This window comes from Sorghum bicolor, chromosome 1 (assembly GCF_000003195.3).
Source record: "Sorghum bicolor cultivar BTx623 chromosome 1, Sorghum_bicolor_NCBIv3, whole genome shotgun sequence".
Lineage (NCBI taxonomy): Eukaryota > Viridiplantae > Streptophyta > Magnoliopsida > Poales > Poaceae > Sorghum > Sorghum bicolor.
This window is the reverse complement of record NC_012870.2, coordinates 26,559,093-26,582,368: the sequence shown is the minus strand read 5'-3', so window position 1 is coordinate 26,582,368 and position 23,276 is coordinate 26,559,093. Positions and strand designations below refer to the sequence as shown.

The 23,276-nt window shown below is 48.1% G+C and overlaps 2 protein-coding genes across 3 annotated transcripts; both read left to right on the top strand.

Moving 5' to 3' along the window:
• Positions 2,135-23,271, top strand: LOC110433074 (acylamino-acid-releasing enzyme 1-like). Of its 2 annotated transcripts, none has more exons than XM_021454688.1 (18): positions 2,135-2,309; positions 2,962-3,152; positions 3,231-3,537; positions 3,636-3,857; positions 3,929-4,153; positions 4,345-4,419; positions 4,890-5,028; positions 5,300-5,451; positions 5,535-5,617; positions 5,714-5,829; positions 5,920-5,998; positions 6,730-6,898; positions 7,043-7,103; positions 7,201-7,323; positions 16,718-16,915; positions 17,056-17,124; positions 22,753-22,829; positions 22,931-23,271. In XM_021454688.1, the coding sequence occupies exons 1-18, from the start codon at positions 2,185-2,187 to the stop codon at positions 22,995-22,997; spliced, it is 2,478 nt and encodes an 825-aa protein (XP_021310363.1). In that variant the 5' UTR covers positions 2,135-2,184; the 3' UTR covers positions 22,998-23,271. The 2 variants fall into 2 exon arrangements, with proteins under 2 accessions (XP_021310363.1, XP_021310366.1); XM_021454691.1 differs by lacking the exon at positions 2,135-2,309 and adding an exon at positions 2,719-2,838.
• On the top strand, positions 17,133-19,466 carry LOC110433090. The gene is made up of 2 exons (XM_021454721.1): positions 17,133-19,071; positions 19,299-19,466. Exons 1-2 carry the CDS (start codon positions 17,580-17,582, stop codon positions 19,331-19,333), a joined length of 1,527 nt encoding a protein of 508 aa, XP_021310396.1. The 5' UTR covers positions 17,133-17,579; the 3' UTR covers positions 19,334-19,466.

The window sequence follows — 23,276 nt, the reverse complement described above, 5'->3', positions numbered from 1 at the left end:
CTACTAACCCTTCATGTAGCACATCTACATCATCCTCATCTAGTAGTGATGGTTTCACTTGTGACACCACACTAAAAGTTGAGAATGAAACACTCTTGGGTGTTTTCCAACGCCCTAGATAGCTTGGAGCAGCGGTGGTGTTGAGCTCGTGATTGGAGATTGTTTCGAGTCTCACCAAGTGATTTGTGAGGGGTTCTTGAGCCTTTCCCGCAGGAGATCGCAATTGGCTACTCTAGTGGATTGCTCGTGGCTTGGAGGATCCCCATCTTGTGAGTGGATGTGCGACACCCGCTGAGGGTTTGGCTTTGGATTGCCAATTAGCTCGTGATCCATCAAGTGGGTGTATCGCCACAACGAGTACTAGCTTGCTGGGAAGCAAGTGAACCTCGGTAAAAAATCTTGTGTCATCTTTTGCCGAGAATTCTCTTATGATTGTGATTGATTGATTGATTATATATCTAGTCTACAACGTCGGTATAACAATCACTCTCCACTCCTTTATATATTTGCTTATCTTGCTAATTGTTTAGCTTGTATAGCTTAGTTCTTGTTTAGAATAGAGTTGTTGTGTAGCATTCTCTTGTTGTTGTAGTTTAGTGTTTAGCCGTATTCTAGTTTGTATAGGTGGCTTGCATAGCTTAGTTGAGATAATGCTAGAATTGCTTCGCCACTTGTTTTACTAACACACTTGCTTAGTAAAATTTGTAGAAAATTTAAATAGGCTATTCACCTCCTCTCTAGCTATTTGGACCTTTCAACTGGGTGCCGCGCCATCGTGAATGCCACTCCCAAAAAAGCACAACTCCTGCATGTAGCCCCGCACCACCACTGCGAACTCTATGCCACCAGAGGTGACTCGAGCGTGCGCACATAGCTCCCGCAACGCTCAAGTCAGCTAGGCCGCCTAGAGCCAAGTGCAAGAAGGTGTTTTGCACCTGGCGGCCCTAGCTCATCGGTGCTCTCAACAAATCAAACACGACATGTTGCACTCCACGAGCTTAGGTCTTGTTTAGTTCCAAAAATTTTTAGGAAAACAACACTGTAGCACTTTTATTTTTATTTAACAAATATTGTCTAATTATGAAGTAACTAGATTTAAAAAGTTCGTCTCGCGATTTACAGACAAACTGTGTAATTAGTTTTATTTTCATCTATATTTAATGCTCCATGCATGTGCCGTAAGATTCGATGTGACGTGAAATCTTGAAAAATTTTAGATTTTTGGATGAATTAAACAAGGGCTTAATAGCCAACAATCAAACACGCCCTATCGTGTCAGCCTCCCGGTGCGATAAGTTTGTCGTGCTCAAATCGCAGACACGCTACCCGCGGTTCGGCATGTAGCAATCAAACACACTGTTTTTTAAATATTGTTTTGAAAATGATTAAAATAAGAATAAAATCGAGCCGTGGGAAAACCCCTCTTTTCTCTAGCCTTGTTTAGTTGGCAAAATTTTAGCTTTTTGGCTACTGTATCACTTTCGTTTTTATTTGACAAACATTATCCAATCACGGAGTAACTAGCCTCGAAAGATTCATCTCATAAATTTCAGGTAAACTGCGTAATTAGTTTTTATTTTTATCTTTATTTAATGTTCTATGTATGTGACCAAAGATTCGATGTGACGGAAAATCTTGAAAATTTTGCGAAGTAAACAAGGCCTTTCGCTCTCTTGCAAGAGGCTGCAGACGCCGAGGGATGATGGCCTGGCTCGAACTGCGCTAAGCCGAGCTGGACTTTTTAGCTCGTTTTAAGGCCCTGTTTAGTTCTCCACCAAAAATTTTTTCATCCATCCCATCGAATCTTTGGACACATGCATGGAACATTAAATGTAGATAAAAAAATAAACTAATTACACAGTTTAGTTGAGAATCACGAGACGAATCTTTTAAGTCTAGTTACTCCATGATTAGCCTTAAGTGCTACAGTAACCCACATATGCTAATGACAGATTAATTATGCTTAATAAATTTGTCTTGCAGTTTTCTGACGAGCTATGTAATTTGTTTTTTTATTAGTTTCTAAAAACCCCTCCCGACATCCTTCCGACACATCCGATGTGACACCTGAAAAATTTTCAAACCTAATCTAAACAGGCCCTAACATAAACAGAGCCGAGTAAAAACGAGCCAGATAGTAGAGCCGAGCCAGCCAGACCGATATCCAACTCTACCATCTAACGAATGGTGGTTCTGGTCAAAGTGTTGGTCACCTGCGCCAAATTCTGCTGCCCGGCGGCGAGTTTACTCCTCTCGGCCTCTACTTCTCGGGCTCGAGCTCTACCCGGCGGGCCACTGCTGCGGCGCAGGTCAGTTCTCTGAAAAAAGTTCTTCTTCTTCCTCCTTCTCCTCTTCTTTTCCCATAAAAAATCTCAGAGTCTGCTTGTCTGGGAGGAGCGGAGGCGTCGAGAGAACCTGCGTCGGCGCTTCGAGAGGAAGAGCGGATGGAGACGGAGCGAACGAGGGAGGGATAGATATTTTTAGGCCTCGTTTAGTTCACCCCAAAATCACAAAATTTTTCAAGATTACTCGTCACATCGAATCTTTAGACGCATAGATAAAAAAAATAACTAATTGCATAGTTTGACTGTAATTTGTGAAATGAATCTTTTGAGCCTATTTAGTCTATGATTAAACAATATTTGTCAAATATAAACGAAACTGTTACAGTAGCCAAACCCAAAATTTTTTCACCAACTAAACAAGGCCTTAGATGCGGAAACAGTAAAAATTGGTGAGGTGGCTGAGGTGGACCAATGGGAGGGGGAGAAGGTGAGGTGGCGCTGAGGTGGACCAGTAAGAGATTTCGGGGCGATGTGTACATCTTCCCCTGCGACGGTGAGCCTCCGGCTTGTAGAGTGTGGAAGAATCTGCATTTGAAGGCCTGCTTGCCTTATCTTGATTGCTAGGTTCAGTTTTGTCACGTGGGTGATGCTGATCTAATCCCTTTAACTACCACAGAACTAGCAAGGTTTCATTACGCTCAATTGCTATGGCTACCACACAAGCCTCAGATGCAGCGGCTGACAAAGGATTACCTCTGGCAGTGGACGCGACCATGGCTGACGAGTATGCCTCACAGTCAAAGTTGCTGCAAGAATTTGTTAAAATCCCAACTATTGGCAAGGCTTGGATCTTTAATTCCAAGGATGGTATGCATGTTTGTTGCTAATCTTTTGTTTTTTCTTTCATGAAATTTAGGTTTCTTATTGTTGTTTGTGGGTCTGCAGATGACATGTCCAAAGCAGTGGTTTCGATTGGCCAAACAGATCTTTTGGCCAACAAGAGGAGACAATTCCTTCTGAATTCTCACATTTCAAAGAGTCCAAAATCTGTTGATTTCAAGTGGTCCCCTTTCCCGACTGAAATAAGTGGAGCGTCAGCAGTAATTCCATCACCATCTGGAGAAAAACTTCTTCTAGTACGCAATTCTGAGGATGATTCCCCTACAAAACTGGAGATTTGGGGCCCATGTCAATTAGAGAACGAGATACATATTGCAAAATCTGTTCATGGATCACTCTATACTGATGAATGGTAAATTCCCCAATCCTTTTCTTTTCTTCTTTTGGAAGAGGAAGAGAGTGCTTTACCATTGCAACTTTGCCTTGCGCTGAAATGCTGCTTTGATGCAGGTTTGGAGGGATATCATGGAACCAGGAGGAGACTTTCATAGCTTATGTTGCCGAGGAGCCTCCTCAACCAAAACCAGTGTTTAATGATTATGGATTCAAGAAGGAAGGCTCATCCGAAAAGGACTGCAAGAGCTGGAAGGGACAAGGGGATTGGGAGGAGACCTGGGGAGAAACGTATTCCAAGAAAAGGATTCCTGCGCTGTTTGTCGTCAACATATCCAGGTGTGTTTATAGCCACCCTGAAGAGATAGTTAATATTGTGTTTTTATGAGGAATATAACGTGTTCTTGCAGCGGCGAAGTTCGACCTGTCAAGCAAATACCTAGATCATTAAGTGTTGGCCAAGTGATTTGGGCTCCATCTTCTTCATATAGCTTGGTTTTTGTTGCATGGTCATCTGACAATGGTTTCCAAGAGACGCCAAGGAAGCTTGGTATTAAATACTGCTACAACAGACCTTGTGCTTTGTATGCTGCTCCTGATCCTTTCAGAGAAGAAGCTGAGAAATCATCAACTGAGTAAGAATATCAGTCCCTTAACCTCAAGATAATTATGAAACAAAAATGGACAACGGTAATACATGTTTTTTCTTCATTAATCCAAATCATAAAATGAAAATGCTGAACATATGGTACAAAAAAATTGCCTTGTAAGGTATAGTAAGGCTTATGTTTTATTTTCTGATGTCATGTTTCAAATATTGGCATAGGGGCAATAAGAGTGAAACTACAACTATGATCAAATTAACAGGAGACCTGATCAGTGCTTTTTTCCCACGGTTCAGGTAGGAATACTTCATACTATTCAGCTTTGGTTAATCATTTCAACTGGATATACTGGAAGCAACATCTACGCCATTTTGTTTTTATCCATTAAATTATGATTTACCATTTTGTATTAGGATTGTCTTGACTGTCATCTGTCATGGTTACTGGTTTGAATTGATAATCCTATGGGTTCATCCATGTCACAAACTGATTGACTGTTCATATTGTCAGGTTTAGTTTTCTGTGTTGTAAAAAAATCCATAAATGACACTGTTAGAAGTCAACCTACCTGTTTGGTTTAATCTGGAAATTAGAAGGCTTATCATTTCCCTCTTTTGCAAGGACTCTGGAAGCAGTAGATGTGAATCTCACAATGACCTAAGTTTATTGTACATACCAAAAGGAACTGTGTCTTTTATTTTTGTTTTTGATGCATTCACATTAACACTACATTGCAACATGAAATAACGGAAACTTTTATTTATAGTCCGGACGGGAAGTATCTTGTGTTCATCTCAGCGAAGAGTGCTGTAGATAGTGGGGCACACAATGCCACAAATTCAATGCATAGAATCGAATGGCCTGCAGATGGAAATTTGGATGGGAGCCTTGGAATTGCTGATGTGGTATGCTCCCCCCCCCTCTATTTTCTTTTAACAGAGCTGATATCAATTTTATGATATACATTTACACAGATGCATCGTATCACTTTTTGAGTAAGCAGTGCTAGATGACGACTTGTATTGGGGTCATTAAAGTGTCTGAATTCAATATTCTCTAAACTTTCACTAGAGAGTAAAAGAAAGCGTTTAGATAATGCTTTGGTTTTATTATGGGTACTTCCTTGGATAGATAGATTGGCTGATATCATATTGTTAATACTTGTCTATTATGTAGGTGGCCGTTGTGATGTGCCCCAAAGATAACTGTTTCCCTGGGCTGTACTGTTTTGGCTTGCTTAGGGATCCATGGCTTACTGATGGACAAACTATGATTATATCTTCTGTTTGGGGAAGTAGGGAAGTAATACTTTCCGTAAATGTTGTGAGGTGATTCCAAACATCTGTTTGCCTCTGATAGACTGATATACGTAGTGCACTTGTTATTTAAATTTAAATTATTCTTTTGTTAGCTGTGAAGTTTCAAGAGTTAGTCCCCAGGATTCAGATTATTCATGGAATGTTCTTGCAGTTGATAAGAACAACATTCTTGCAGGTAACCCCATGCTCATATAGGATTACTGAATAATTACATAATTCTCACTTTGTGAGATAATGTTCCATGTTTTTCTGCATTTTCCATCTTTTCCAGTTTCCAGCAGCCTTATTACACTCCCTCAGATGTACTATGCGATTAAGGTTCCTCAGACTGAAAGCAATTGGGAGTGGCAGGAAGTTTCAACTCCTTTTCCAAAGCCATCTGATAAGGTTTTGTTAAAACGAAACACTTAATGTTAATTGTATTCAGGAAAAAGTGCAGAGTGTGTAGTTAATAAATTGTGGGTGTATTTTTGACAGATCAGCTCCATATTAGCAGAACATAAGTTCAGCATACTCAAAATCCCAATTAGCAACCCTTCCGACAAACTTGCAAATGGTATGGGAACAACTCAAGCTTACTTATTCCTTCTGCAGATTAATATTAGCAGCATCGATTTTCTAATTAAATTTTTCTTTCTGAAGTTGTTAGTTTCTTCCTTTATGAACTATTTCTGCATTCTTCACTAGGCTCTGTTACTTTTCTTGAAACTAGTACATTGCCACCCTTGTAAGCAAGTACTTGCTCTACAGATTTTTGTGAGGCACCCAAACATTTCTATATTTATAATTATAATTATATATTTGACCTACAATTTGGTCAACAATGCATATGTTTAGACACAAAAGTGGTGCTGTTGGATTCTTGTTAGAAAGTATTTTTTACATGGTTTTGTTTCTGTATTCATTGACAAAAAGAATATATAAATAGTAAAAGCAATTCACTGTCAAAATTCAACTTTGGAGATCGCACAAGTCAAAGGCACCTATAGAAATCAGCGGAGGGTAGAATATAGTGAGTTGCGATGAAATGTATCTTTTGTACCCAAATCAAGGTAGGCATGTCCAAAATTGATGTATACAAAACAGCTCTTATAGCTAATAATATCAATAAGTGCACTGTCCTACTCTGGTTGGTTGTGCTGGCTATTTTTAAAATATATCTTATGATAACTCTACCACTATTTATTGAAAAGCTTTGATACATCTTCACCAATTTATTCTAAGATTTTCTGCAGAATTTTTTACTAAACAGGTTTCTTTCTCCATATTTTTTCTGTACCAACTCAGGGGCTAAGCTTCCTTTTGAGGCTATTTTTGTATCACATAAGGATTCTGCAAGTAATCCAACAATTGTTGTTCTTCATGGTGGACCACACTCAGTTTATCCATCAAGTTATTCCAAATCCTTGGCTTTTCTTTTTTCGCAGGGATATAATCTTCTTGTTGTCAACTACAGGTAAATTTATCTTGCTAGTAGTTTGTCTGTTCTAGCTATTGTATAATTTGATCATTATCTATTTTCTGGGTTTTGATTTAATATTTGTATGGAACATACACCCTTTGTGACATTAACATGCATGTGCATCTTTCGGTTCCTCAGGGGTTCGTTAGGCTTTGGGGAAGAAGCACTACAATCCCTTCCTGGCAATATCGGTTCTCAGGTGCACTGTCATTAGTTTATTTCCGTGTGTAAAGATCATTCCTGCAAATGCCGAAATTTATCATGAACCATGTCGTTCTGTGCACACTTACAAGCAGGATGTCAATGATGTATTGACGGCATTGGACCTTGTTATAAAGAGAGGACTAATAGATCCATCTAGAGTCGCCGTAGTTGGAGGTTCACATGGAGGTTTCTTGACCACTCATTTGATCGGCCAGGTTCTCTAATCGACCTTGTTATTTTGTATTCTTTGAGTATGCAGTCACTCTCTTATTTAGAGTTTATATTTTTAATCAAGATTATTATTAGCTTTTGGACTTCGAACATTATTATCTTAAAGTATTATTACACATAATTTTGCGAGCAGGATTTTTTTTTTCAAACATGCACCAGAGCTGTGTATCATTATATTAAGAAGAAAACTGAAGTCTAGTGAGTAGTGACTCTGTTATGACCAGAATTCCCTATACCCGCCGCAAGCCCAGCAGCGGCTGAAGGAGGGGTGCTGCGGGCGGTCAGGGGCTATAAGCCCACAGTTATCTTTATTATATAATTTTAGAGGGTGTTAATTATTATTTGTGAGAGAGGGATATAAATACTTGTAAAGACTATCGAGACAGGTTTAAGCAGAAACATATTATTGTTTCCGGCTTCCTCAGGAAGTCGGGAGAAACCCTAGCCGCTGCCACAACACCCGCATGAACAGTACCTGTGGGCACTGTAGCTCCGCGGGTAAACCCTAGCCGCCCACCTCTCTTGCGCCATCTCCTTCCCTCTCGCAGCGACGGCGCCGCCGCGTCGTCTCCCTCGTTCGCTCAGACCTAGACAGCCTCCCTCGCACTCATACAACCTCCGTTCATCGTCCGGTAGGGCTAGGATTCCTACCAGCTTGGTATCAGAGATGTCTGGTCCCCCGGCCTCCACCACCGTTCCTCCATCGGCCTCCACCACCGCACCGCCGGCGTCTTCTCCGTCCTTGGTCTCCGGCGCGCCTGTCGCGGGCGCCCAACCGCTAACCCTTGAAGGGCTGGCCGGGCTGGTCGGCCAGATCGCCCAGGACATGGCCGGCCTGAAGGCGGCCTGGGCGAGCTCCCAGCCGCCACCGCTGCCCAACCTACCGGCTAGGTCCGGCGTGCCGCTTCATCGCATGCGCTGGCCACCGTTGCCATCGCCGCTGCCGTCATGGGCCATGAGTGCCCCTGTTAGAGTGGAAAGATTAGATTTCTGAGCTTCTGAAGACCTTTGAGAGGTTGGAATTGGCGCAGGAGCAGATGCACGAGAGGCCTGCTGAGGAGCAGGTGCTGCCGGCGCGGGAGCGCGCTGTTCGATGGAGGGTTCCGCAGGACGTGGACGGCGAGTATAGACAGCCGTTATAGGCGGCTTGGTGCTGTAGTTGTTTGGTGCCGATGAAGAGGTGGCTGCACCAGCAGCGCCGGGCGTGGAGGGGCCGCACGTGGCGTGCGACGTTGACGTCGAACCGGGCGCGCCGTGTATCGGGGCTGGCCTGGTCAGCGACGCCGGCACCCTTGCAGCGGCTTGCGACGAGGATGGCGCCGGTTCAGTCGCGTCAGGCGACGGGGCAGGCCCATGCGGCGCGGGAGATCCAGGTGTGCCTGGCGGTGGGGTAGGTCCTGCTGCCAGCAGTGAGCCCGGCACGCCGGGCAGAGGCGCAGGAGCACCAGGGAGCACCATATCATCATCTGCAAAGTCATCCAAAAAACGAATACGAAGAGGCAGGGGTGCTGGTACGAGCAACATAAGGGAATATGAGCTCGTCGAACACGACATGTCGGGACGTGATGATTTTGTTAGACTTGAGATCAAGACAGCGGTAGCCCTTGTGATCGGAGGGATAGCCGAGAAAGATGCACTCGGTGGATCGTGGCGCAAGTTTGTGAGGAGTGGTAGCTGATAGGTTGGGATAGCAGCGACACCCAAAAGCCCGGAGGTGGGAATAGGATGGCTTCGAGCCGAACAAGGCCTGGTGTGGTGTGCTATTTTTGAGGACTTTTGTGGGGTGGAGGTTAAAGAGGTGGGTGGCTGTGTGTAAGGCATCGGCCCAAAAGGCAGGAGGAAGACCGGCTTGAATCAACAATGTTCGAAGAATATTGTTGATTGAGCGGATGACACGCTTAACTTTTCCATTTTGTGGTGAAGTGTGTGGGCAAGAGAGTCGGAACCGAATTCCCTGGGAAAGAAAAGGAGCGAGCAGCATGGTTATCAAATTCACGACCATTATCGCATTGGACGAAACTGATACGACACTGAAAATGTGTTAACACGTAGGTGTGAAAGTCGCGAATAGTGGAAAAAGTGTCAGATTTCAGTTTCAAGGGAAAAGTCCAGAGATAATGAGTGAAATCATCTAAACACACCAAATAATATTTATTGCCAGACACACTGGGAACCGGAGAAGTCCATAAATCACAATGAATGATCTCAAAAGGGCGCTGAGTGCGCGTTAAAGATGTAGCAAACGGCAAACGAAAATGTTTTCCTAACTGACACTCATGACAAGGAGTGGCAGCTGTTTTATTTGGGGCGAAGGAGATGGCGTTGGCTGACTTCAGTTGAGAGAGAACTTTGGCGCTGGGATGGCCGAGGCGCCGATGCCAAATGTCTTCTGCAAGAGCCAGCAACACGACGTGAGTGGAGGTGGGTGTCGTGAAGAAAGGGTACAAATCGCTGGAGCTATTGCACCGATAGAGCAGCGCCTTAGTTTTCAGATCATTCACAGACAAACCAAACGGGTCAAACTCCACAGACACAAGGTTGTCAATGGTAAACTTGCGCACAAAAATAAGATTGGTGACTAATTGAGGAGAAATTAAAACATTGGATAAAGAAAATTGTCGGTTAGGAGAGGGAAAAACAACACTGCCACTAGCAGTGATGGGAATGGAAGAGCCGTTGCCGACAAGAATATTTGTGGGTGTGTGGGAAGGTGAAGTGGAGGAGAGAATACCCTGATTGTTGGAGAGATGGGAGGATGCGCCGGAATCCATGAACCAGTCGGGCTGCTGTAGGGTCATGGAGTTCAGCGTGTTGATCAAGGCAGTGGGATCCCAGGTGTTCGTGGCGGTCGTCGGTGCAGCTGCTGCAGGCGCGCCGGCAGTAGGGAATCCAGGAGGGGTGCCAGCGAACATGGCCTGATGCGGAATGCCGGGACGTGGACCAAGCACGCCCTGGGTAGGCTGCATTGTCCACATCTAGAAGGTGCCGGTGTAGGGGTTCAGGAACAGACGGAAGCCGCCGAAACCGCCGGGCGCGCCAGACCTGCTGGAGGATGCGCATTGCTGTGATTCTTGTTCTTGTACCGGTTCTTGTTGTTGTTCCGCGGTGCAGAAGAGGACTGCTGGGGTGCCGAAGGAGAAGCTGGCGGCTGGGGCGTCGGCGGTTGAGGCGCCACCACCAGCGCCGTTTGTTCTCTAGGCTGCGGGGTCTTGAGGTCTGCCTCCTCAAGTTCCAGCATGGAGCACGCAGTGCTGAACGTCGGCAGGGGATCTCAGGATTTGATGAGGGTCCCCATGTGACAAAGAGTCGGACTTAGGCCTCGAATGAGCGTGAGGACCAGAGTCGGCTCGTTGACGGGGAATCCGAGATCGGCGAGCCTGTCGGCGTACGACTTGAGGCGCTCGATGTAGTCGGAGAAGGAGAGGTTGCCTTGCGCGAGATTGCGGAAGTCCGCTTCGAACGCAAGGGCCCGCGGCGGCTTGTTGTTCCAGAACTGCGCCTCGATCGCTAGCCAGATGGTGCGGGCGTTTGCGCCGGGCGTCATCACCTTGTTCATTAGCTTCGGAGAGATGGACGAGTAGAGGAGGGAGCGGACAGAGAAATCCGTCGTCGTCCACACCGGTGTGACCGGGTCAGGCACCGGCATACCATCGATGTGGTGACCAGCGCCGAACTTGTCGAGGAGGGTGGTGAAAAGCTCACACCAGGCACGATAATTTGGGGGGTGAAGTTCCAGGGTGATGGGGAGGTGAGTTTTGATATTGATGGTGGCGAGAGAGGTAGCAGGATTGGGAGGATGAAAGGTCCTAATATGGCTAGAGGGGGGGGTGAATAGCCTATTTAAAAATCTACAAACTCACTAGAGCAAGAGGTTAGTAAATAACAAAGTGAAGCTTTTTGCTCTAGCTCTAATGGGGTGTTTGCAAGCCACTCATTCAACAATTCTAGTTGATATAATCACTACGCACATAAGAGCTATGTCACTACAAGCTACACTAGTGAGCTATACTACAGAAGGCAACTAAACTAATTACACTACTTTGCGGTAAGTAAAGGATAGGATGAGATATTTATACCGCCGTGTAGGGGATGAATCAATCACCAATATAGACAATCAAGCACCGGGAGAATGCCAATCAAACACAATCGAGACACCGATTTTTCTCCGGAGGTTCACGTGCTTGCCGGCACGCTACGTCCCCGTTGTGTCGACCAACACTTGGTGGTTCGGCGGCTAAAAGGTATAGCACAAACCTCGTCCTCACTAGGACACTGCAAGAACCTACCCACAAGTGAGGTAGCTCAATGACACGCGCAATCCACTAGAGTTACCTTTCGGCTCTTCGCCGGGGAAGGTACAAGACCCCTCACAATCACCGGGAGATGGCCACGAACAATCACCAACTCGTGCCAATGCTCCTCCGCTGCTCCAAGCCGGCTAGGTGGTGGCAACCACCAAGAGTAACAAGAAAAACCGCAGCCAAAACGATCCCCAAGTGCCACTAGATGCAATCACTCATGCAAATGCACTTGGAATCACTCCTAATCTCACAAAGATGAATAATCTATAAAGGAGATGAGTGAGAGGTGTTTGCTTAGGCTCACAAGGATGTCAAGTATGCTAGAATGCCAAAAGAGTGAGCCATAAGCCGGCCAACAACTATTTATAAGCCCCTCAAACAAATAGAGCTGTTGGCTCTTTCACTGGGCTGAAATCGGGGTCATCGGACGTGCCGCAAGGAACCACCGGACACACAGACCCTGCGTTCGGTGCTCCAGAGGAAGCCACGTGTCAACCTTTTGAACTATGCGCGTTGATCTCCAACGGTCAAGAAAGAACCACCGGACACGCTCAAGTTGGCACCGGACGCGTCCGGTGCACACCGGTCATGTGCGCAGAGAGTTCTGCAAACACACGACCCCACCGGACTCGGAGCACCGGACGCTCACCGAACTCGTGCGCAGAGAGGTCTGCAAACCGCACTAACACCGGACGCTGAGTACCGGACTCACTCTGGTACGTCCGGTGCCTTGTCAGAAAACCTCAGCTGAAGTCAGGCCACACCGGACGCACGAATAGGGAATACCCTGCGTCCGCGTGCAGTGCGTCCGGTGCTTAACCCTAACCGGGCCAGGCATTGACAGCACACCGGACGCTCAGGCCAGCGTTCGGTGCCTCTGCGCACTGCGTCCGGTGAGTGAGAAACACTCCCGCGACTTCTCCAAATTTCCCACCGGCACAATAGAAAATATACACTTAATTTTCTCAAAAACGTTGAATCTCGCCGGCGGGAGGGAGAGAGAAACCCAAACCCCTCTCAACCCTAGGAACTTCACCTCCTTTGTAAATGTGCTAACACCAACAAGTGTCCACCACCAAAGTACATGTGTGTTAGCTTTTCACAAACATTTTCATCAAAGGAGTTAAGTTAGCTCACTAGGTTCTAAATGCATGCATGTGAACAATGACACCTAGTGGCACTTGATAACCGCTTAGCTAAAGAATTTTCCTCTTTATAGTACGGCTATCTATCCTAAATGTGATCACACCCTCTATGGTGTCTTGATCACCAAAACTAAAACCCTAAGCAATACCTTTGCCTTGATCTCCATGAGTTTTGTTTTTCTCTTTTTTCTTTTCAAGTTGAGCACTTGATCATCTTGTGGTCATCACCATCATCACCATGATCATCTCTTGCTCCATCACTTGGCACGTACCAACCTCATTAAGTCTACACGTACTTAGTATAGAGGTTAGTACTAGGGTTTCATCAATTATCCAAAACCAAACATGTGTAACAATATTCCAACAGCCCCGACTGTCCCAGTGTACACGATGGCCACATCACTGACCCCGACGTCGGGCCTGTCCATGGCGCTCGGCTCCGGCGCTTCCTACGGCGGCGCTCCACCGCCGCCTTCCACCAGCGTGTTCTACGGCGGCGTCGACGGCAGCCTACTCTACGGGGGCGCTCCGTATACCGGGGCGTCCTCGTCCTTCGGCAGCGGTGGCAACCCTGTTTTTCCGACCTAGGACCACGCCGCGGGTGCCCAGGCTGCCCCAAAATTCTACAAGCTCAAGTTCCCGACGTACGACGGCAGGGTTGATCCTCTCAATTGGCTGAACCACTGCGAGCAGTTCTTCCGTGGTCAACACACCCTGCTTTCGGATCGCACATGGCTCGCTTCGTATCATCTTCGGGGCGCAGCGCAGACATGGTACTACGCACTGGAGCAGGACGAGGGCATGCCCATGTGGGGCATGCCCGTGTGGGAGCGTTTCCGCGAGCTGTGTCAGCTGCAGTTCGGCCCTCCAGTGCAGGGTACCAGGCTGGCCGAATTGGCCCGCCTTCCGTTCCAGTCAACCGTCCAGGAGTACGCGCAACGCTACAATGCCGTGCTCTGCCACGCTCATGACCTCTCCCTGCGCCAGAAGGCGGAGTTGTTTGTGGGTGGGCTGCCGAGCACATCAAGGTGGATGTGGAGATCAGAAATCCGCCCGACCTTCAGACGGCTCAGTACCTGGCGCGGGCCTTCGAGCGCCGCGTGGCGGCTTTTCTGCCGGCCCCGCAGCCGCACGGGAACCGTGCTCCCAGCCAGCCACGCCCCCCTCCGTCACCTGCAGCGGGGTCTCCAGTGCCGTCTGCGACAACAACCGCGGCTGCCCTAAGATTCCATCACCTCTCACCAGCCGAACAAGCTGAACGGTGCCGTCAAGGACTCTGCTATAGTTGTGATGAGCCCTTCGTCCGTGGCCACGTATGTCAGCGTCTCTTCTACTTGGAATCAGACGACTATCTCGACGACGACATCCCAGCCGACGTGGCGGTGGCGGCCTTGGGTGATGAGCTGCCCGCCGACCTAGCGCCGATGCTTGCAGCTGGCCACAGCCCCCTCGCCTCACATGCGGGTGCTGGTGGCTAACGGCGACCGCGTGCCATGAAGGCGTCACCCGGCAGTAGGCTCGGAGGAGTTTACTATTGACTGCTTCGGCATCTCCCTGGGCGAGTTCGATCTCATCCTGGGGGTGGAGTTCCTTCGTACGTTGGGGCCCATCCTCTGGGATTTTGAGGACCTCTGCATGGCCTTTACGCAGGGCTCTCGACGCATACAACCCCCTAAAAGGATTCCTACCAGACTCATCATCCGGTAGGGCTATGATTCCTACCAGACTCATACAACCCCCTAAAAGGGAATGACCCAGGACTTCCAAATCAAATATTCCTAAACCCCCCATGATCAATAGGTCTCTTGACCGAATTAGGATGGCCACCATTCATCTTCTTGTGACCTTTCCATAAAAAAGCCCTTCTTAGCTTATCAATTGCTTCAATTGCCTACTTAGGAAAGTCCAAAGCAATGAGTTGATAAATAGATATAGCAGTAAGTACAGCTATCCCAGCCGAGTTCATCATTGCTGCTTTCCAGCCAGGTAATTTATGAGCTATCTTCTCGATTATACGTAGAAATTGGCATTAGAGAGGTTCTTGACTAACAGTGGAAGTCCAAGGTATTTGTAACTAACTAAAGAGGGGTTCCATGGTGGCGAAGGTGGCCACCACGTACATCATCATTTAACTAACTGCTACTCTACGAGTGACTTCTGTACTTGAAAAATCAAATTAGTATGGTACCAGGTTATATTACTTTATGTAACATTAATTCTCACCAAATGTGCTATGAAAAAAGATAAATCCCATAAATTCTCACAATAATCAGAAACATCTGGCCTTTAATTTAATTTGGTAGACTCTAATCATCATTGCCAGTAATAGCCATTGGATCTATTCCATTTCCTAAAATTACCCACCTCTGCCATTATTAAATACATAAAGTGACCCCCTAAATTTGCATTTGAATTAACCACTGCTACCATTATGAATGGTAATTGAAAATAAGCCCCTTTATTGGCATCTAAATTACTAAATTATCTACTTTTTGCCATTACATAGAAGATAATGCAAGGGAACTCCTAAATTTGCTTTTAGATTACCCAGAATTTTTTTGAGGGGAAATTACTCAGATTTGCTGTTCTGAAAGATAATCTAAAGTAGCCATTTTAATTTGTAAATAAATTACCTACCATTGCCATTATGAAAAACGAACTAAAACATCCCTCAAATCATGTCTAAATACTAATATAAGCTATTATGGAAAATAGCTCAATAACCATATTGTCCACTATATATGTTTATAAATGATGCACTCCTACCACTATTGAACTAAAAGTAAGCATAAATGCTATGTGCCTCCATGTAGAGCAAGTACACATGCGTACATTTGTCAATCGTGAATTAAAAGCGAGCATAAATGCTAAGTTTTGTAATTGTAAGTTGTTACTTTAGATAAGTTTATACATTTTGACCTAATCATTATGACATAAATACTAATAGTTTAATTGTAAGCACTCTAATTGTACTACTACACATCTTGAGTGCTGTGTTTTAGGTTGAAACAGTTGTTTATGCCATTATAGTATTTAACATTGGAGCCTAGGACCTTAAGTTAATAACTAGCATTTGTGTTAAAGAAGTCAGTGGAGCCTAGGACCTTGAATCCATTTGTTAATAACGGGAGTTTGAACTTAAAATGTGGATAAAAAGTTGCAACAATTAATAAGAAAAAAATGAAAGATAAAATATAGATATGTCACAAAAAGGGTTGTGACAAGAGCTGACATAGCTTGAGCTAAGGTTTCAACTAAATACATATTAAAAACTCATATATGTGCAATGCAAAGAATGAAAACACATATAGGTAACTGGTAAATTTATCACAACCAGATAAGACTATAGAATTGGTATTGTGTCTGGAAATGTATAGACAAAAAAAAATGTAAAGATAATCAATTTTGATTTGTTGTATGTCCTAAATTTATCCACGAAACTTTTGACACTTATGTAACACAAATTCTATGCCATGCTGCAGGATGGGTTGATAGGTTGGGGATACCTAGCAGTAAAATGCTAAGTTTGGGCATATGTCCTAGAGAAATACTCCTCTGATGTATGCCAGTATTCAGAAAACTAGATCTTGAAGCTACTGCTTTCCATGGCCATGAGTTTGATATGGTTTTGCTGTCTCATGAGCATAAAGTTTGTCTATCAATATCCAAACATGACTTACTGAATCTTTAGGAGCTGAGTTTTGATGCTTGCATGATTTGTTTCCTGGCACCAAAAGCCAAAAATTGTATTGCCTCCAATGGTTGCTTAGAATCTTCTTTTGTGCAAGCAAGTTCATATTCCACTCCAGGATATGAAGAGCTTAAGGGCGTAGACAATTAGACGTACATCACATGAGATGATTTATTTATCAAGTCTCTGCACTATAAGTCTATAACACATCATTGATCTGTACATATTTGATTGACTGCAGGCTCCAGACACATTTGTTGCAGCAGCTGCTCGAAACCCAGTATGTAACTTATCATTGATGGTGGGTACCAGTGACATCCCTGATTGGTGCTTTGTTGAGATTTATGGAAAAGAAGGGAAAAAGTACTTCTCAGAGTCTCCTTCAGTAGACGATATTTGTCAATTCCACCAGAAGTCACCAATTTCACATATTTCAGAGGTACATGTGCGGATTTTGCATTTTCGTATAAGAGCAGTTTCTGATATCTATGCTTGCGAGAGTAGAGTTTGCACGTGCAAACGGAAGATACTCTGGATGTTATGAATAGCCCTTTGCTTGATGAATCTATCAATCTGCAGGTCAAGACACCAACACTCTTTCTCCTTGGAGCGCAAGATCTCAGAGTTCCAGTTTCTAATGGCCTGCAGGTGTTTCTTTATGCTTCTCCACTTATTTATGGGCAAACGGAGGCCTCTTTCATATTTTCAGCTGTCAAAATATTTACCATTGGCATTTCTTTTATTGTCAGATAGGAACTTTGGTTTTGGTCACACAATCTGACAATTAGGGATCTTTTTTTCTCTCGTTGTTTTGTTGTATATGGTTGTTAGAATTAATTATGTATTTATTGTACTCCTAGTCCCTATGCGCCACCTCTGGCTGCGCAGGCCCTTTGGGCTGCCTCTATCTGCTATATATATGTGTAATCACCCCTGGAATCCTTATTAAGTCTTTTGTCTATTCTCTAATATGGTATCAGTCTAAACACGATCCCTTCCGCTCCCTCGGCGCCCGCCTCGCACCGCGTCCGCGCGGTGCCTCGTGCCGCGCCCGCCCCATTGGCTGCTGTGCGGGCCGCCTTCCCGGCCGTCGCCGCGCCCCCATGGCCGCCACCTCAGGCTCGGCCGCCTCTGCTGTGGCCGCCGCAACGAAACTCCGCGACGAAGCTGCCACCGCCGCCCAGAAGCTCGAAGACGAAGCCACCTCCCTCCGCTCCTCCGACATGGAGCGCAGCCTCCAACTCCAGGCGGAGGCGGACCTCCTCAAGTCCGCCGCCGCGGCCCAAGACCGTGTCCGCGCTGCCGCCGACGCCCTGGAAAAGGAGCGCGCCCAGGCGGACCTCCTCGAGCAGCAGGCCGCGGACCTCTGGGAACGGCTTCGCCCCGAGCCTCGTCGTGATGACGACCACCATGAAGAGGACGACGCCCGCTCCTTCTCCTTTGAAGCTGCTGCCGTCACTCATCTCCACAGCCAAGCTGCCGCTGTCCAGAACATCAAGAACCTCATTCCCATTGTTCTGGACCTCAACTCCAACTACTCCAAGTGGCGTGGCTACGTTCTGCTCATCCTCGGCCGCTTCGCTTTGAAGGACCACGTCCTCAGCGACGCCGCCCGTCCTGATGATCCGGCGTGGGCTCGCATGGACTGCGTCGTCGTCTCGTGGCTCTTCAACACCATCTCCGCCGATCTCTTGGACGTTGTTCATGAGCCCGACGGTCTATCTGCACGGGCGGCATGGCTCGGGATCGAGCAGCAGTTTCTGAACAATCGCGAATCCCGTGCCATGCTCCTCGACGCTGAGTTCCGCACCCTCACCCAAGGCGCCCTCTCCATCGACGATTTCTGCCGCAAGATGAAGGGTATGGCGGACGCTCTTGCCGACCTCGGCGAACCTGTTCCAGATCGCACGCTCGTCTTGAACGTGCTGCGCGGTCTGAACGAGCGGTTCCAGTTCATGGCTCAGCTTGTCACCCGCCAGAGGCCGTTCCCTTCGTTCACCGACGTCCGCGCTGACCTGCGCCTGGCTGAGCTGAACATGACGCCTTCGTCGGCGGCTCCCTCGGCCCTTGTCATTTCGGCGCCCCGCAAGACCAACGCTCCCACGCAGGCGTCTGCTCCTGTCCTCCCGCGTCCTCCTCAGGCAGCCGGGGCGACCGGGGGAGCCTCGCCTCCCAACAACCGTGGTCGCCGTCGCCGCGGCGGGCGCGGCCAGGGAAACTCCAGTGGCTCTGGCTCGAGCCCTGCTCCACCAGGCAGCACGCAGGGTTCCACTCCATGGCCCTCCTTCCTCAATCCGTGGACCGGGTCCATTCACATGTGGCCCGGTTCCACCCCTGGTGGTCAGCGTGGCCCCCCACCTCACGTCGGCAGCTCGCCTCATCAAGCTATGGCGGTTGGCGCACCCCCGAAGTTCTACCCCCCGGCGCCTGGGGCGTACTATGCAGCGCCTCCACAGGCGCCCCCTCCGGCTTGGTCGCCTTGGAACCCGGAGTCCCTGGCCAACGCGTTCAGCACGGTCTCCCTCACCCCTCCCCCGAACCCTTCGGAGTGGGTCATCGACTCGGGTGCCTCATCGCACATTGCTGCGAATCCTGGTATGGTCACCATGTCCCCTACCTCCTCCTTTCCTTCTTCCATTGTTGTAGGGAACGGTGCCACTCTTCCTGTTGTGGGCTCCGGCTACTCAACACTCCCTGGCCCGTTCCGCCTCAACAATGTCCTTGTCGCCCCCGACATAATCAAAAATCTTCTGTCCGTTCGTCAATTTACTTCCGATAATCTTGTTTCTGTTGAGTTTGACCCACTTGGTGTTTCTGTGAAGGATCTTCGTACCAGGAACCTCCTCCTTCGCTGTGACAGCTCGGGCCCTCTGTACACCCTGCAACTTCCGTCATCACCTTCCGGTTCCTGCGCCCTCGTTGCCACTCCTTCATCAACCACTTGGCACTGCCGTCTCGGTCACCCTGGGTCATCTACACTCCAGCACCTCGCCAAGACGTCCTCCATTGTCTGCAACAGCACACCCGGTGATCCCTCCCTGTGTCATGCTTGCCAGCTCGGACGCCATGTTCGCCTACCATTTTCTTCTTCATTTTCTAGAGCGTCCAAAAATTTTGACTTGATACATTGTGACTTGTGGACGTCACCAATTGTCAGTGTATCGGGTTTCAAATATTATCTAGTCATTATTGACGACTGTTCGCATTTTGTTTGGACTTTTCCCCTCAAGCTAAAGTCTGATACTTTCACTACTCTTTCCAATTTTTTCTCGTACGTGCTCACGCAGTTCGGTTGCACCATCAAAGCTGTGCAATGTGACAACGGCCATGAGTTTGACAACTCTGCGTCTCGCGCTTTCTTTCTTGCCAAAGGTGTATCCCTTCGCATGTCTTGTCCCTACACCTCGCAGCAGAATGGCAAGGCCGAGCGCATGCTTCGCACCGCCAACAACGTCACTCGCACCCTACTCTTCCAAGCATCCATGCCACCCTCCTACTGGGCCGACGCTCTCGCCACCGCCACCCACCTTATCAACCGTCTCCCCACTAAAACCCTTAACATGAGCACCCCATTCTTCGCCCTTCATGGCACTCTCCCTTCTTACCATGATCTTCGAGCCTTCGGCTGCTCATGCTACCCTAACCTCACCGCCACCACTCCCCACAAACTCGCCCCCCGCTCCTCGCTGTGCGTGTTCCTGGGGTACTCCCCTGATCATAAAGGCTACAGGTGCCTTGACCTCACCTCCAACCGGGTCATTATATCTCGCCATGTTGTTTTCGATGAAACAACATTCCCTTTCAGCCTTCGCCGGCCCTCACCTCCTGCCCACGAACTTGATTTCCTCACTGATGATGACTCTCTGCCAGCTGTTTTCTCACCCCCTGCAGGTACTGTACCAAGGGCACCCCCTCCTGGCTTCATGGCGCCTAGATCATTGGGCGCCTCCCTGCCTCTGCAGGCCCCGGCGTCCCCTGCTCAGGCGCCCCTACCGGCGCCCCCTGCACCACAGCAGGTGCCCGTGACGACTCAGGCGCCCATGGCGGTGCCCCCTGCCCCGCAGCAGGCTCCTGCACCTCCGGCGCCCATGGCGGTGCCCCCTGCCCCGCAGAAGGCTCCTGCACCTCAGGCGCCCCCGGTGGTTCCCATGGAGGCGCCCCCTGCCCCGCAGCAAGCCCCTGCCCCGCAGCAGGCTCCTGCGTCGCAGGCGTCCCAGGTGGTTCACTTTGAAAAACCACCAGTGGTTCATGTCTACTCCCGGCGCGCCCCTGCTCCCAGCACGCCACCGCCACCCCCGTCCCCCGCCGGGGCGCCTCCTCGTCGCTCCAGCATGGTTCCATCTCCGCCGTGCTACGTCAAGAGTGGTCCACCTCTTCCCCCTGGAGCTGTCCCCATTCCCCCGGTTGCCAACACTCATGGCATGGCAACCCGCGGAAAGATTGGGTACCGGCAGCCTCGCCTTGCTATGCACACTGAGGCTCTGTCTCCTCTGCCACGCTCCTGCCGTGATGCTCTCTCCGACCCTCATTGGCGCAAGGCAATGGAAGAAGAACATGCTGCCCTCATGGACAACGGCACCTGGGAGCTTGTTCCCCGGCCAGCTAAGGCAAATGTGGTCACCGGGAAATGGATCTTCAAACACAAATTTCATGCTGATGGTTCTCTGGACAGGTATAAGGCTCGTTGGGTACTTCGTGGGTTCACTCAACGCCCTGGCATCGATTACGATGAGACGTTCAGCCCCGTTGTGAAGCCCGCTACTGTCCGCACTGTTGTCACCTTGGCTCACTCTCGGGACTGGCCAATTCACCAACTTGATGTGAAGAACGCTTTCCTTCATGGCACCCTGTCAGAGACGGTCTACTGCTCTCAGCCCACAGGATTTGTTGATGCTGCTCTTCCCAATCATGTATGCAGACTCAATAAATCTCTATATGGATTGAAGCAGGCCCCGCGTGCTTGGTACAGCCGGTTTGCCTCCTTCCTGTTGTCTCTTGGATTCACCGAAGCAAAGTCAGACACCTCTCTGTTCATATATCGCCGGAGCACTGATACAGTTTACTTGCTTCTATATGTGGATGACATTGTCCTCACAGCTTCCTCCGAGCAGCTCCTCCACCGTGTGATTGCAGCTATGAAGAATGAGTTTGCTATGAAGGATCTTGGCCCTCTGCACCATTTCCTTGGCGTGGCTGTTCACCGCACCAAGGACACTCTTCTCCTCTCTCAACGGCAATACATTCTGGACATCCTTGCCCGTCATGGCATGAGTGACTGCAAACCTTGCTCGACCCCGGTTGACACTTGTGCCAAAGTCCCTGCTGCTGCTGGTTCCCCTGTGGCTGACCCCACCGCCTACCGCAGCCTTGCAGGTGCCCTGCAGTACTTAACCTTCACAAGGCCCGACATTGCCTATGCTGTCCAACAGATTTGCCTTCATATGCATGACCCCCGGGAGGTTCACCTTACTGCTGCTAAGAGGATTCTTCGGTACCTTCAGGGCACTATTGGCTATGGTTTGATCATACCCCGTTCTGCACCCACACAGCTCATTGTGTATACCGATGCCGACTGGGTTGGCTGCCCCGACACTCGCCGCTCCACCTCCGGATATGCTGTTTTCCTTGGTGGCAGCCTTGTCTCTTGGTCATCCAAGCGGCAGCCAACAGTCTCTCGGTCAAGCGCCGAGGCTGAGTACCGCGCCGTCGCTAACGGAGTCGCTGAAATTTCATGGCTGCAACAACTTCTGCAGGAGCTCCACCACCCTCTGAAGACTGCATCCCTTGTCTACTGCGACAATGTCAGCGCCGTCTACCTCTCCTCCAATCCCGTCCAACATCAGCGCACCAAGCACGTGGAGATCGATCTTCACTTTATCCGTGAACGGGTGGCCATTGGCGCTGTTCGTGTCCTCCATGTGCCCACCACGTCGCAGTTCGCTGATGTCTTCACCAAGGGTCTTCCATCCTCCGTCTTCACCGACTTTCGCTCCAATCTGAACGTCCGCTCTACCGACGATCAGCTTGCCGGGGGGTGGGTGGGTGGGTGGGGGTGTTAGAATTAATTATGTATTTATTGTACTCCTAGTCCCTATGCGCCACCTCTGGCTGCGCAGGCCCTTTGGGCTGCCTCTATCTGCTATATATATGTGTAATCACCCCTGTAATCCTTATTAAGTCTTTTGTCTATTCTCTAATAATGGTGCTTCTGTTTGGTGTTCTTTTCCCCGTATATATGCTTTGCTTTGTGCTTATCTCTTGTTGCAATATTTGCAGTATGCAAGGGCTTTGAAGGAGAGGGGAATCGAATCCAAAACTATTATCTTCCCAGAAGATATCCATGGAATCGACAAGTTCGTTACTTTTCCATTTTAATTTTATTCCATGACTACCACACACGTCTTAAAAGTTACAACATCTGTGGTCTGACTAAATCACCCCATCCCTGGTGCAGGCCTCAGTCTGATTTCGAAAGCTTCCTCAACATAGGAGTTTGGTTCAAGAAGCACATGAGCAAATAAACATTAGTGCTTCCTATTAGATTTGTGATTTAGTTTTTCATTGCCATTGAGTGCTTGTAACTGGGTCAAAGTATCCGATAGCATGATTTGTCTGTCCAATCTGATGTTGCCAAGATGGAATAATTCTTGAAGACAAAATCTTGTTTGTTCTAGTAATTTAGGCAATATGCTTCTAATAAATGATGCTTACATATTAATGTGAAAAGTTGGTTGCTTTTGAATTGTAATGAGAAAGAATTACATGGCCCAGCTGACCAGAGCACTGCTGTTCATACTTAA